Source organism: Myxocyprinus asiaticus, chromosome 13 (genome assembly GCF_019703515.2).
Source record: "Myxocyprinus asiaticus isolate MX2 ecotype Aquarium Trade chromosome 13, UBuf_Myxa_2, whole genome shotgun sequence".
Taxonomy (NCBI): domain Eukaryota; kingdom Metazoa; phylum Chordata; class Actinopteri; order Cypriniformes; family Catostomidae; genus Myxocyprinus; species Myxocyprinus asiaticus.
In genome coordinates this window covers 3,962,361-3,977,675 of record NC_059356.1, presented here as the reverse complement: position 1 = coordinate 3,977,675, position 15,315 = coordinate 3,962,361, and the positions used below count along the sequence as shown (strand labels likewise).

Below are 15,315 nucleotides of genomic sequence, written 5' to 3'. Positions count from 1 at the left end.
CATAACTTAACAGTCCTTACTACAGGCTTAGCAGATTTTAGTTTCTGTCTGTAGTTTGGAAGATGATGAACCAGACAGTGATCGGAGAGTCCCAAAGCTGCTCTAGGGACAGAGCGATATGCATCCTTTATTGTTGTGTAGCAGTGATCCAGTATATTTCTGTCTCTGGTGGGGCATGTAATGTGCTGTCTGTATTTGGGCAGTTCACGTGTGAGGTTTGCTTTGTTAAAATCCCCAAGAATAATAATAACTGAGTCCGGGTATTGTTGTTCCGTGTCTGCGATTTGATCAGCCAACTGTTGCAGCGTGGCATTTATAGACGCGTTTGGCGTGATGTAAACACTCACCAGAATAAATGAGGAAAACTCCCGCTGCGAGTAGAAAGGCTTACATTTAATAGAGCGCTTCCAGGGGCCTGGGTAGCTCAGTGGAAAAAGACGCTGGCTACCACCCCTGGAGTTTGCTAGTTCGAATCCCAGGGCGTGCTGAGTGACTCCAGCCAGGTCTCCTAAGCAACCAAATTGGCCTGGTTGCTAGGGAGGGTAGAGTCATATGGGGTAACCTCCTCATGGTCACTATAATGTGGTTCGTTCTCGGTAGGGCGTATGGTGAGTTGAGCGCGGATGCCACCTCCACACGCGCTATGTCTCCGTGGCAACGCGCTCAACAAGCCACACGATAAGATGCGCTGGTTGATGGTCTCAGACGCGGAGGCAACTGGGATTCATCCTCCAACACCCGGATTAAGGCGAATCACTACGCGACCACGAGGACTTAAAAAGCGCACTGGGAATTGGGCATTCCAAATTGGGTGAAAAAGGGTAAAAATCAAAACAAAAATAAAGAGCGCTTCCAAATTAGGACAGCACATCATCTTTAACGCTGTTACATCTGTACACCAACTTTCAATGATGTAAAAGCATGTTCCACCGCCTCTCATTTTCCCCATTAACTGCGATCCACTCTGAACAGCTGAAAGCCCGGCAGATGTAACGCGCTGTCCAGAATGGCTTCACTCAGCCAGGTTTCTGTGAAGCACAAGGCAACTGAGGTTGAAAAGTCCTTGTTTGTGCGGGTGAGGGGGATGTAGTTCGTCCGTTTTGTTAGCAAGAGAGCGGAGATTCGCAAGATGAATACTCGGCAGCGCTGTTCGAAAGCCGCGCCGATGGAGCCTGACCAGTGCACCGGCTTGCTTCCCTCGCCTGCGTCTCTTGAACAACACAGCCGCGCCTCCAACTAAAATGTCCAGCAAAATGTCTGAATATTCAAAAACCGGGAAAAGATTGTCTGGTATATGCTGTTGAATGTTCAGCAGTTCGTCTCTGGTAAAACTCACTGGAAAAATATTACTAAACACAGGACAAACAAACAAAAACAACAAAACAATAGGAGCACTCCACACCGAGGCAGCCATCCGCGGCGCCATCATGGGATATATTGAAGCAACATCTCAAGACATCAGCCATGAAGTTAAAGCTCGGTCGCAAATGGGTCTTCCAAATGGGCAATGACCCCAAGCATACCTCCAAAGTTGTGGCAAAATGGCTTAAGGACAACAAAGTCAAGGTATTGGAGTGGCCATCACAAAGCCCTGATCTCAATCTGCAAACGAGCAAGGAGGCCTAAAAACCTGACTCAGTTACGCCAGTTCTGTCTGGAGGAATGGGCCAAAATTCCAGCAACTTATTGTGTGAAGCTTGTGGAAGGTTACCCAAAACGTTTGACCCAAGTTAAACAATTTAAAGGCAATGCTACCAAATACTAAAAATTTTTATGTAAACTTCTGACCCACTGGGAATGTGATGAAAGAAATAAAAGCTGAAATAAATAATTCTCTCTACTATTATTCTGACATTTCACATTCTTAAAATAAAGTAGTGATCCTAACTGACCTAAGACAGGGAATGTTTTCTACAATTAAATGTCAGGAATTGTGTAAAACTGAGTTTAAATGTATTTGGTTATGGTGTACGTAAACTTCTGACTTCAACTGTATATATACTCAGTGACCACTTTATTAGGTACTGTACACTTGTACACCTTCTTATTCATATGACTATCTATTCAGCCAATCATTTAGCAGCAGTGCAATGCATAAAATCAGGCAGATATTGGTTAGGAGCTTCAATTAATGTTCACATCAACCATCAGAATGGGGAAAAATGTGATTCCAGTGATTTCGACCATGGCATGATTGTTGGTGCCAGATGGGCTGGTTGGAGTATTTCTGTAACTGCTGATCTCCTGGGATTTTCATGCACAACAGTCTCTAGAATTTACTCAGAATGGTGCCAAAAACAAAAAACATCCAGTGAGTGGCAGTTTTGTGGAAGGAAACTAGGAAAAGTCTAGAAAAAAAGTTGCTTACCAATGTTTGCTACACCCAAACATTACATTACATTCAGGCATTTTCAGTGGAGTATCGTTAGCCCCCCAAAAATTTAAACTGGGTATAGTCATCACAGAAGTGGATTATAATGATTGTGATGTTTATTGCAACTTCAGCATAGAGCAGGGGTATTCAATTCAGTATCCAAGAGGTCCTGTCTCGACATTTCAATCTCAGAACGTATTCTGACTAATAATGTGCAATAAATGCAAATTTATTTTTTTGGAATAGTTATTATAAATGTAAAATTGGCAGCTTTAGTACTTTGTAAAATGAGGGGGAAAAGAAATAATAAATCATAAATCAACAGACAAAAAGTATCTTAAGAACTGGGCAAGAATGAGGACACTGTGGCCCAAAGACAACCAAAGTAGCGGACTATGAGGGACCATCTACTGTTTATACGTATATACATAGGAAAGATACTGTACGGGGGTTCAGGGGTAACCCCCGAGAGAAAATGTAGATAAAAGTATTAATTAACTATTTTTTTCCACCCTTAAAATGCAAATCTACCAAAGACAAACACACAGTGTATATCAGAATAGTGCAGTTTAAAAATATCGTTTGCTCTTGTTTGTATAAATAGGCTGACTATCAAATAATGGAAATGTTTTTCATCATAAGCAGAGAAATATTAATTTCAAAGTTTTGGTTGTCTTTCTTGCCGTCCATGCCAGAGATGATGTTATCTCTGATTAATTTTCACAAAATTTTAACTATCAATGTCCTAGAAAAATGTTGATTAATAAAGCTAATTTTACACAGAAAAAAATAAATAGTTTCAAGTCTAAAGGCAATCTGGAACCACGATAAATTGTCCTGTCACAAACCTTGCTTAGCTGAACCATTGGGAGTCATATCAGACACATGAACTTTATTTTCATTTTCTGCTGTGTATTTTAGCAAAAAATGCCAGTATTCATCTGTATTGCTGCTCAGGGTATTTCTCAGCTATGGTCTACTGACGTTAAAATAACCACGTCTGCAGCTCTATTATGCAGCACCTCATGTCATGGGCCGGGGGAGAGAGGCAACACGTGCAAAGAACGAAAGGGCATTGATGAAGCGTGTTCGGTGCTAGCGAAAAATATTCAAGGATATACCACCGAAAGATCAGTGCTATCTACACCCTGGAGCGCTTGCGGTGTACACATCTCCGTTGTTTTGTTGTGCTGCTAACCTAAAGTGTAGAAACGGTGAGATGGGGCAACCATTGCCATGATATCTCATGGTCCGGATGGAACAACTAATTGGTGACTGCTGGCATAGGGTATTGTGATGTTTACTGCAACTTCCGTATCTGCATTCTTACCTTTGAAAACAGCTTGTCATCTCAGTGATGCATCTTTCTCTTGCCACTTTCCTCTTTCCCTCCTCTCCCCCATGAATACAGAATACAGTGTTGATTGGCCATTTACTCGTGACATATAACCAATCCCATAATACTGTGGGCGGGACATTGAGCCAGACTACAAGCAGTAACCTTTCAGAGAGAGACGTGTCATCAGAGCCAACAGAGTGCATTTTAAAATTTATTGGCAATCAGATCAGACAAAACAGCAATTCCGATAATTAGAAAAATTATGAATATCGGATCCGATTATCGGCCAGGCCATTAATCGGTCGACCCTAACAGAAATGCCTTGTTGATGAGAGAGGTCGATGAAGAATGACCAGACTGGTTCGAGCTGACAGAAAGGCTACAGTAACTCAGATAACCCCTCTGTACAATTGTAGTGAGCAGAATAGCATCTCAGAAAGCACATCACGTCAAACCTTGAGGCGAAGGGGCTACAACACCAGAAGACCACGTCGGGTTCCACATCTGTCAGCCAAGAATAGAAAGAACAGAAAGCTGAGGCTGCAGTAGGCACAGGCTCACCAAAGCTGGACAGTTAAAGACTGGAAAAACATAGCCTGGTCTGATGAATCTCGATTTCTGCAAAGGTACACAGATGGTAGGCCCGAATCAGATGCAATGCCAGGCAGGGGTTTGGAGCGCGCGTCGCTGCTGACGGGCAGGATGCCGGGCCGCTATCCCCCTCAATCACTTATGTAACAATATAATGCTTTATTCACATTTTCCAAACAAAGCCTTCCACAGTATAAAGAAAGAAATGCACTAATATAGCACCAATTCAAGTAACATTAAATGTTTCCCAAAGTCTAAGAGGGAGTTTCACTAATTGAAAGAACTTGTCCCAATATAGGTTGCATTTTGATTGCAATGGGCATTACATCTCTTAAACGCTCATCCTGCACAATATTAATCTGCTGGCAGAGTGTGGCTATCCGCTTTGTTACGGCAATCACAAAGCCGTATTCACGATTCGCTCAAGGGCGTCAAGTGCTGCTTTGCACTCCACATGAAAAACGTCTCTTTCTTTGTTTTGGTGATAGTTAAGACTTGACATGACTCTGTGGTAAATAAAACGCACTTTACGGAAGCTGAAAAGTATTTGATTTCTATCACAATTTCCATCTAGGCTTGTTTTGCACAACAAATAGCGTTAAGAGCTCCTTTTGTGTGTGTGTTTGTGGTGTTTGTGGTGTTCTGTCAGCCAAGAACAGAAAGAAAAGCTGAGGCTGCAGTGGGCACAGGCCCACCAAAACTGGACAGTTAAAGACTGGAAAAACATAGCCTGGTCTGATGAATCTCAATTGCTGCTGAGGTACACAGATGGTAGACCCACTGCAGCCTCAGATTTGTGTTCTTGATTGACAGAAATGGAACCCGAAGTGGTCTTTTGCCGAGCAGTTTTATATTAACAGCTGTCAGTACCTTTTAACATTACACTGATAAGCTATACTCTTGCTGCAAAAATGGAATCTTTTATGTTGCTGTGTGCGGTGTAGTTTGGGCTTTTGAACCTAAAATGTGGATATGTTCTTGTCTGCTGTGAGCAACGGGACCTGGTAGTTACAAGACTGGCATAAATTTGATTGATATTGTAGTGTGTTTAGATTATGTGCGATTATGTGCAAGTTTTCTGAATGCACTGATAATATAATGCACTAAGCTCGATTGTGCTTTCATGTTGGATGACAATAGGAAAGCCGCCCTACTGGGGGGTTCGGTGTGTGCATGTGCATGGTTTGTGTGAGAGAGAAGTGAGTGAATGATTTTGAGAGAGAATTGTTCATTAGCATTGTGTTGGCTGTTACCTGTTGTACGGCCAAGAATATATCTCAGAAAAGTACAATGACTGCACTCGTTCATTAACAGTGATTGTTACTGTAATATAGTTATATACTGTTATATAGTTGTAATACTGTTATATTACAAGTTGACACTATGCATGGAATAAAAAAAAAAAAGTTGCTGAAACTTCTTAGAAATTTGATTTTTGGAACACCCACTACACACTGTGTATTAGGTAAAGTCTATTTGTCTATGCCAGTTTTATGTTTCCCTTAAAACCCATGTACACACAAAAATGCATCACCCACTACAGCACCCCCAACTTAAATCATCTTCCCACGGCACTGCGCGTTAATTTTTCCTAATCACGATTAACACATTTACCTTCATAACAGCAGAAACCAGCAGAAACACTGGTTGGAAGGGCGGACAACAGCAAATCCGTGTAAGCAATAAAGTGATGGAGAATGCTATTTGATGTACAATTACACTATATTAATCTCAGAAGCAAGAGTTTTCTCACTGCTTTCATTAATACCATGATGCTCTACAGTGCAGCACTGTATTTGACAATAAATAAATAAATAAATATTGGGTTTTGGATTGTGCTTTGATGATCAGTACTATAGAAGCAAAATGGTATTTTGAAATGTAATTGTTCTGTTCTCATTTGATTAAAACTATTAATTAATTTGATTAGACTTATATATATATATATATAAATAAAATGTAATTAAACTTAAAAACCCAGAATTCAGAGAAAATAAAATGGAAAACATGGAATTTGGGAAAAAATAAAACAGAATTTGGAAAACAATAAAACAGATTTTATAGAGCCCAAAATTAATGCCTATTGCAATGAATACTTAAGCTATGGGGACTAATTCCTTCAATTAGTCAACCTCCCACTTAGACTTGAACTGGTGCTATTTTAGTGCCTTTCTACCTTTAGCCTACACTGTGGAAGGCTTTGTTGGAAAATGTTAATAAAGCATTATATTGTTACATATTGTTTTATTTTTTTTTTGTTTACTGAGGAGGAAATAAATGCATTTTAATGGAAAATAATTATATATAGAGTAAAATTTCAGCACTTGCAAAAATCTGTGATTAATCACGATTAACAAAAAAAATATTTTTTTGCAATTAATCGCAATTAAAAAATTTAATTGACTGACAGCACTAATTGAAACCCATCTTGTAACCCACATTAATATGATTCCTATGTCCACCGGACACAGAGAGGCCATCGTGGCGGACGAAAATAAAGACAGTACTCGTTCTGCACCAGCTACTCGAGTATTAAAATCACTACTCGAATATCGCAAATTAAATTTCCTTTACGCATTTGTGAGTATGTAGTGGTTAATTACACTGTATTTCCCTCTGAATCCCTCACTAAATCTCACAGTTACAATTGAGTCCACTGGGGTGGGCGTTGAGGATGTCATCGAGGTGTTGAATGAGAGAAGAAAATATGATGCCATCTGTGCTTTTGAAAGCAAATCAAAATATTTTGATTATTATTGAATTCTACTCTCCTATTTTTCAGTTGTTTTTGGACACATGCAAACCAACAGATGAGCATCAGCTTTTATTGTGGAAAGAAAATGTAAAGTGAATTCAGTATGCGGGTTAAATCTCTGAACATGGGCAGAGCATATTTTATAAAAAGCAAACTTTCACCACTTGTTTTTCTGAATAATAACATGTGAAATTACAAAAATGTGATAGCCTTTATGTAGACTCAGAGTTTATGTATGTACATTACCCTAATGCTGTCCTAATGACGTTTAGACCACTCCTAAATGTCAATTGACGTAAGAAGTCTAAGGCAAAAAATTGCTAAATAAAATGTAATTGGTGAGAGAATGTAAAAAAATATATACATTTTCCATTTTTGTGTCATGCATTTTGCGCTGTGAGCTGTACCGTTACATGGGGTGTGGACTGGAGAAATCGTGACAGCATTCATGTCGAGTAGTTTTGGATGCCGACCCCGCTCTAGCCGTTTAAAGGCCCTTTTACACCGGACGTGACACTAAAAAGCTAGATGAATTGTAGGGTCTTATAATTTCCGTGATGCTGAGAACGTGGACGGAATCCCCTAATCCAGTCATGAATTGAAATTATGATCTACAGTATAAAACTGAGAATATCACAGAATTTACATATTTGGGATAAAAATGTATGCACAATTAATCAAATAAAATCATGCTATGCCCTAGTACTACGGTTTTCAAATTGGGAGGCGCGCCAGAGCATGTCAGAGGAGGTGCAGACATTGATGATAAATTCACCAAGTGAAATCAAAACATAATACTATACAAATGTATTGTGATGATCAATTAAAATTATTGGCTTAATAGACCATAGTCCAGCTTAATAGACCGTAGCTCTATGGAGTTATAATACAGTTAATGTCGTGAACACATGCATATCATGCGAGAGTGCGTCCATGTATCAGTTGCGTGAGCGTGAATCTCTCCACTCGCACACAGACGTTCTTGTCTCTCGCTCAAAACTGGACGCACGACCCTCAAATATACGCTGCTTTATGAAATCTCCCTGCTCTCCCTCAGAGAATGCACTCGCAAATCAATTTTAAAGCCACGCAGCTCTGTCTTTGTTCATTCATACTGATATTCTGCCTCTGTAGATGTGTTATATCAATTGAGAAAAGATACTGGAGTTTGAGTAATCAACTCGCCGTTTGGCAGGTACATTTTTGTTGTTGTGGGAAATGCTGCATAATTCTGAAGCTCGCTGATGATGTAAATGGACGATGTAAATGTCTAGGATGCAGGAAATACAAAACACAATCATGTGTCCATTGTAAGGAGTATAACATGATATCGGGTTGACGTGTTCATGTGTTTGAGACCAGTTTCATATATGGACGGAGATTGGCTCATGTGATGCAAGTTTATCACCGATAAAAGGCTAAAACATTAAGTAATCCCATTGTCGTGAGGACAACCCGTATTTTGAATAAAAATAATGCAAAATATATTTTAGATATGGTTTCATATTATTAATAGAAATATTTATAGCCGTTAATCATGCATCAGTGTATAACGCATTGGCCGAATGTGTCTGTCAGACTGAATTAAAAGTTACTGATCGTCAGTGGTGAATTGCTCCAACACCTGAAATATGATACATTTTGATAATATTACACTAGAGGATAATACCTGAAATAATTCAAATAAGTGGCCAGAATGTTTCTGTGGTTTTATATTTAGAGCATAGTGCTCATTCACTTTGAAGCACACAGCACATAGACTATATATTTTTGTAATTAAATCACAGCCTTTTGCAGTTTAATAATCACAATGAGCCATGTAGTGTCCTGCTTATCTGGAGTTGAGATACTATCATCAAAAACACAGCAAAACTGAAGGAGCTTTACCCAAGTTTCCGCCAAGCTCAATTTAAATGGAAAAAGTATGACAGAACTATAGCACTGCTGTATAGTTATGTATTATTCACTGAAGTAAAAATAATAATGATATATAAACTAATAATTATATTACATTTAAGAAATATTTCACATCTGTGCAGCACTTTATTTGACAGAATTGCTCCAATAATGTCTGGATTGTGCATTTGATAAATTGTTCTCATTGTATTCATTTACACACACTTCTGATAACAAAATGTGTTAACAAAAAAACAGAAAACATGGAATTCGTGAAAAAATAAAACAGATTTCAGAGGGCTCTAAAATACCTGATAAATAGCACATTCACACTAAAAGCGGCAAATAATTGCATCGTTAGCACATTCACACTTTTACAAAAGGTGGCGCTGATCGACAATCAATTTTACTCCGACACAGTAAGTGGCCTAAAGCACCTTTAAGATAGGTAGAGAACAGACTATCAGAGAAGAAAAGCTACCTAAAAAGTTCGCAAAAAGTTCGTAAAACAACCATGGAATCACAGTACAAAAGAGTTCTCTAATAAGCTGATCAAAAAAAAGAATAGCAAAGAAAACTGATTTCTCTGCAATCTGCAGCACCAATGACAAATTTGCTGTTAATTTGCTCCACAAGAAAGAAAACATTTGAGACACTTCACAATACGACGTGATACAATTGTCAAACCACGAAGGCTGTGATTAAATAAAATAACTAATCTGCACATGCTGCTCACTGCGCTTACTATATGTGCACAGCTCTGTTCTCTGATGTGTATTACACATACGCAAAGCACACCTGAGAATAATGAGCAGAGCATGTTAAATTTTCAGTGCTCTAGATTAACACATTTGCATAATTCCAAATATGCTTCGCATCCAAGTCTAAAGTAACCTCATAATAACCCTGGGTTTTTGTGGACAGGAGAAGTTGAGAGCATTTCTCTGTATTAAAAGGTCATTGCCAACTCAACCACAAACAGAAATGTCTTTCTTCAGTGTTCCGCCAAAATAAAGGCTTTAGGGTTTAACCGGACTGCACAGCAATGACACATGCAAGTTAAGTAGAGATGGGACGATATATCGAATTACGATAAATTGTGAACAAACATAAAAGGGGGCAAAACTCAATATTTGGACATTTGAAATATTGTTCTTTGTCCATGTGATCATAAATGAAATGACCCGTCAAACATCATAATCTCTCTGTCACTTGATTTACCCCTACTGCACTTTTTGTCTACACTGTTTACAGGGTTCAAACAAGGTCCTTGATAGGGATGTGCACAACGACTAATTTCACTGATGTTTAAACATCAATTTTGTAACCGACTAGTCGACTAGTCTAAAAGAAACCCTCAGAAAACAGCCCAAAAATGTGTACACAATCTATTTTAAACTCTTAATCTATTATTCCGATAGTAAAATCCGACATAGCGTACTAAATGCCTCTGTAAAATAGTGCATTTATTTGCGACATGCTTGCCTTTCATTTTGATAGCACAGTAAACGTACTTGAAAGCATGGCATTCATGAATCAACGTTAGAAAATATAGGCATATAGTAAACATTCAAATAAATAGGCAGTGCATGACCAATAAGAGTCATCTTACTGGTCAGATGACTCTTACTGATGACTCAGTCCACAGAACATTCTCCCAAAAGGTTTGAGGAACATCAAGGTGTGTTTTGGCAAAATTCAGATGAGCCTTAATGTTCTTCTGAGTTAGCAGTGGTTTTCACCTTGCCACTCTTCCATGGATGGCATTTTTGGCCAGTGTCTTTCTGATAGTGGAGTCATGAACAGTGACCTTTACTGATGTGACAGAGGTCTGCAGTTCCTCGGACGTTGTCCTTGGCTTTTTCGTGACTCCCTGATGAGTCGTCGCTGTGCTCTTGGAGGAATTTTGGAAGGTCAGCCACTTCTGGGACGGTTCACTACTGTGCCAAGTTTTCTCCATTTGGAATTAATGGCTCTCACTGTGGTTCTTTGGAGTCCCAGAGCCTTTGAAATAGCTTTGTAACCCTTCCCAGACTGATGTATTTCAGTCACCTTTTTCCTCATCATTTCTGAAATTTCTTTCAACTTTGGCATAGTGTGCTACTGGGTGAGACCTTTTAGCCAACTTCATGCTGCTGAAAAAGTTATATTTAGGTGTTTATTTGATTGAACAGTGCTGGCAGTAATCAGGCCTGAGTGTGTCTAGTCCAGCTGAACCCCATTATGAATGCAGTTTCATAGATTTGGGGATTTAGTAACTTAGGGGGCAAATACTTTTTCCACACAGGCCTAGTTGGTATTGGAGAACTTTTTTTGCTTCAATAAATAACATTATCATTTAAAAACTGTATTTTGTGTTTACTCAGACTGCCTTTGTTTTATGTTAGATTTTGTTTGAATTTTTGAAACAATTTAGTATCTCCTGTGTTACCTGCCCCAAAGTGTGGAGTTTTGCTCTATGGTCAAGAAAATATTGAATTTGGTTTTTACTATTCAAAGGTCCTTCCTCCCAAGCTTCCCGTATGACGTCAAGCACGCCGTGTGGCCAGCGCCCATACAGAAGCTCAAATGGGGAAAACCCTGTGGAGGCTTGCGGGACCTCTTGTACTGCAAACAGCAGGGGTTCGAGCCACTTATCCCAATTCTTAGCATCATCGTGTACGAACTTACTAATCATGTTTTTTAAGGTCTTATTAAATTGTTTGACCAACCCGTCGGTTTGCGGATGATAAACGCTGGTGCGAATTGATTTAATGCCTAATAATTCATATAGTTCGCGAAGTGTATGTGACATGAATTTTGTGCCTTGATCAGTGAGGATTTCCTTTGGAATCCCCACTCGGGAGATAATTCTGTAGAGTGCCTCCACAACACTACGTGCTGAGATGCTGCGCAGGGGGCACTGCTTCCGGATATTGCGTTGCAAAGTCCACAAGAACTAATACAAAGCGATGGCCGCGTGCAGTCCCCTCTAATGGCCCGACGAGGTCCATGCCAATTCTCTCGAAGGGGACCTCGATCAACGGCAGAGGGTGCAATGGTGCTTCTGGGGTGGCCAGTAGATTCACCAACTGACATTCACGGCATCGGGAGGCCACTTCCATACCTCAGCTGTCTTCTCAAACAGGTCGAGGAAGGCCTCTGGATCATCATTTGGCCCCATCTTCATTAGGGCCACAGGTGGGGTAGGCTCCGGGGAGGTCGCGGCGCCAGCCCCCTCCCTGGCGTTAGAGATAATTACGACCCAGGTGACGAGCCTTACCGTGCTCCCTCTCCCGCAGACCGATACATGACCATGCCCCCCATGCCACATATGGTCATGTAAGACTCCATTGTAATTGAAGTCCAGCCGTCCGTGGTTATCGCAACATACTCTGCCTTCTCCAGAGTCTCTTTGATGTTCGCCATCATCTTCTGATGCACCAGCTCCAGCCTTGACATTATAATTTTTCTCCATGGTACCGTGTATTCAGAATCTATGTATTTCATCAATTTTTGGAAGCCGTCACCCTCAACGAAATGAGGGGCAGCATGTCCCTTGCAGTCATCTCTGTGAGGAGCTTGGTTATTTTTTTTGGAGCGGGTGGGATCACAGTGGTGGCGAGTTGAGTAAGTGAATGAAGTGATCGTCACTTGCTTTCTTTGGCTAGTAGTCTCTCCTAGGCTAACGCTTAAGTGCCTGTAATGAATGTGGCTGCGCATGGCTCCAGTGGAATTGTTATATGCTAGCTTGAAATGACATAGCTAGGGGCATAGATTCCAGGGGGATCCATTCCCCCCCCACCCCCCTCCAATGTTCAAGCCAAATCTATGCCCTTGGACATAGCCTACATACAACTTTTCCGTTTTCTAAATCGAAATATTCCCACACTTTGCTGGTCTTGTGAGAGGACATTTTTCCCACGCACACATGAGTGAAAGGGAGAAGCAGCACGCAGGGCCTGATGTGAAATTAAAACATCCGTTTTTCCATTTTCTTTTTTTTTTTATATATATATATATTTTTTTTTTTTTAAAGTAACGTTAAAATGACACTAACTTGAGCATAGCCTTAGTAAAAATATAAAACAAAACGTAAATGTATACATTACACGTTTTAAGTTTAATGTTTTTTTTGCCGATCAGTTTTTCCACTGCCGACTAGCAGCAGCTGTACCGTTTAGTCGACTAGTCTCGCACATCCCTAGTCCTTGAAATGCTTAAAGTGCCTGCATTTAGCTTTTAGAAATGTAAGTACTGCAATATCTGTAAAATCGCCCTGTTTTATTGAAAAGTGCTTGAGATTAAAACTGACCATTTCTTCATTGTAATACGTATCCTTCAAAGATGAGATCCCGCACTCCACTTTCATTGAATAATGTTTTAAATATAATTTCTGTTCTTTACAGTCAAATAAAAAAGTTAAAAGAAATATTAAATTTAATAACAAATAGCACGGATGGACTAAAAAACCTAGACTTGTCTCTCGTTAACAAAAGAACTGGAACACCTGTGCGAGTCTGTGAGATGCACGTTAAACTCTTAAAGTGACAGTGCCGTTATAGCGCTTGTTACACAAATTAATGTAAACTTACTGTTGTTATAAATTGTACAAATTATTTCAAACATTGACAGCTCATATCATTATTATATATAAAAAAAATTAAGAAAGAATATTTGTATTTTTAAAAAGTTTAAACTAACAAACTATTTATAAAAAAAAAAAAAAAACATTTTCACATTATTTTTTGGGACAGGTTCTGTTCAGTTTGTTCTGCACCTGATCAGTCTGACTGTAGTACTAAATGCACTATTTTTGAAGGCTCATTTGTTTGTGATCTTTTCTTATAGTGAAAGGTATGAGAAACTCTTTATTTAAACTTTGAGCATTTAAATTGTGCATTAAAGAACTTTATATTGATGAGAAGTTATAATGTGCATTTTGTGCAAGCATTTTTTAAATAAACAATTTTCTGCCATACTTTGCCATTTAAGTGTTATCATATCAAATCGAGATAATATTGAATTGTGAACCTCATATCCTATACTGCCCTACAAAAGCAAAAGACCTTAACTCGCTAGAGTGTGGAACTGAGAAAAATGACTTTAAAGTTTTTTAGTTGTCCAGCCAAATGTATTATAGGTAGGACACTGAAAATCTGGCAATTAGATGTTTTAGTAATGAAATTTATCTACATAAAAAAATCTTGAGCTCAAACTTGACTTTTGACCCCTATTTTGAAGTTACTGTACTCTGCCTTTGTATTGTCTGCAAAAAGTGAGAAGTCACGCCAAGGCAAAAGGCAGTAACTTCCACATTATCAATATTTGGTTGCTGATCACCATTTACAAAATCATTATAGTAACACCTGTATAAAATCTAGTGATCATGGCATTTATTTTGGATGATTTACAATTACTTATAGCCATGTACTTATTGCTATCCTGTGCTTTGGTTGTATTCTGATGGCATTTTTAATACATTAGACATGACACATACCGCCATAGCGGTAAAGAATATCTTCAATTGGTGTGCAGGTTGACTGCAGATAGGTGACACTTAATTATATGAATAAATACAAGATAAGCATATTTCTAATGAGTAAACATGATAATTTAATTAATAATGCAATGCAAAGATATAACAAATCATGTACAAATTTAAAATGCATGGATTGGAATAAGAGATAATAAATACAGCCACAGGCCTACAAGTTAGTGCCACAGCTGGTTAATCAAGGGTTAAATTTAGCTACCATGCTCCAATGCACAGCTCTCTGACTGGTGGATTGGATTGGCCAATCTCAAAGCCTATAATATAGAGTAATGTGACAATATTAATTGTTTTTCTGAATTTGACCATAACTGACATCCAAACGAAAAGTTATACATGTGGTTGGATACCGTTTTGAAACCAATTTATTTATTGCAGTGTTCACTAACATAAAAGGATACAAGACATAAGTTAGCCTAAGTGCTTTTACATCGAATTGAATGAAAGTAGCCTAGCCTAAAAGATCGACTTGTGGATTGATGTGAACGCCAACAAGTAGGAATAATGCTCAGAAATCAGAATGCTTGTGGATTGTTATGGATTAAACACCTGCGATGATGTTCATTGCCATGGATTTTATCGGGTTACCAGAAAAGGTAGGACAGATTTAACTGCAAACCGTTACTACTGATTTTATGTGTGATCATGCTACGCTGTCATGGCGTTCAAGTCCACACTCGTGCAACTAGTGGGCAGCCCCAGACTCACTGACACTGATGTTGACAGCTGTCACTGATAGGCTGGCAGTGACTGAATAATCTGCATTATGAAATAAATAAATAAATAAAAAAACCTTTGAGAATATTTACGATTACTTATTGCTGGCA

At 39.0% G+C, this 15,315-nt stretch overlaps 2 protein-coding genes across 19 annotated transcripts in view; both read right to left on the bottom strand.

The window, feature by feature from the left end:
• The window catches only part of LOC127450331 (gastrula zinc finger protein XlCGF57.1-like), a 296,850-nt gene that overhangs the window by 133,492 nt on the left and 148,043 nt on the right, over nucleotides 1-15,315 (bottom strand). For 5 of the 17 annotated variants that reach the window (XR_007898953.1, XR_007898952.1, XR_007898955.1 and 2 more), the window contains exon 2: nucleotides 3,890-4,217. The exons of the other annotated variants lie outside the window; for them this stretch is intronic. The gene's annotated coding sequence lies outside the window, so the exon portion shown is untranslated. Of the gene's footprint in view, nucleotides 1-3,889; nucleotides 4,218-15,315 lie in introns of those variants that run through there. 17 annotated transcript variants of the gene reach the window in all.
• Nucleotides 1-15,315, bottom strand: part of LOC127450390 (gastrula zinc finger protein XlCGF8.2DB-like) — a 37,249-nt gene that overhangs the window by 19,655 nt on the left and 2,279 nt on the right. Inside the window, exon 2 of one of the 2 annotated variants that reach the window (XM_051714476.1) lies at nucleotides 4,169-4,331. The exons of the other annotated variant lie outside the window; for it this stretch is intronic. Within the exon in view, the coding sequence (XP_051570436.1) occupies nucleotides 4,169-4,217 (49 nt within the window). The 5' untranslated portion in view covers nucleotides 4,218-4,331. The remainder of the gene's footprint in view (nucleotides 1-4,168; nucleotides 4,332-15,315) is intronic. 2 annotated transcript variants of the gene reach the window in all.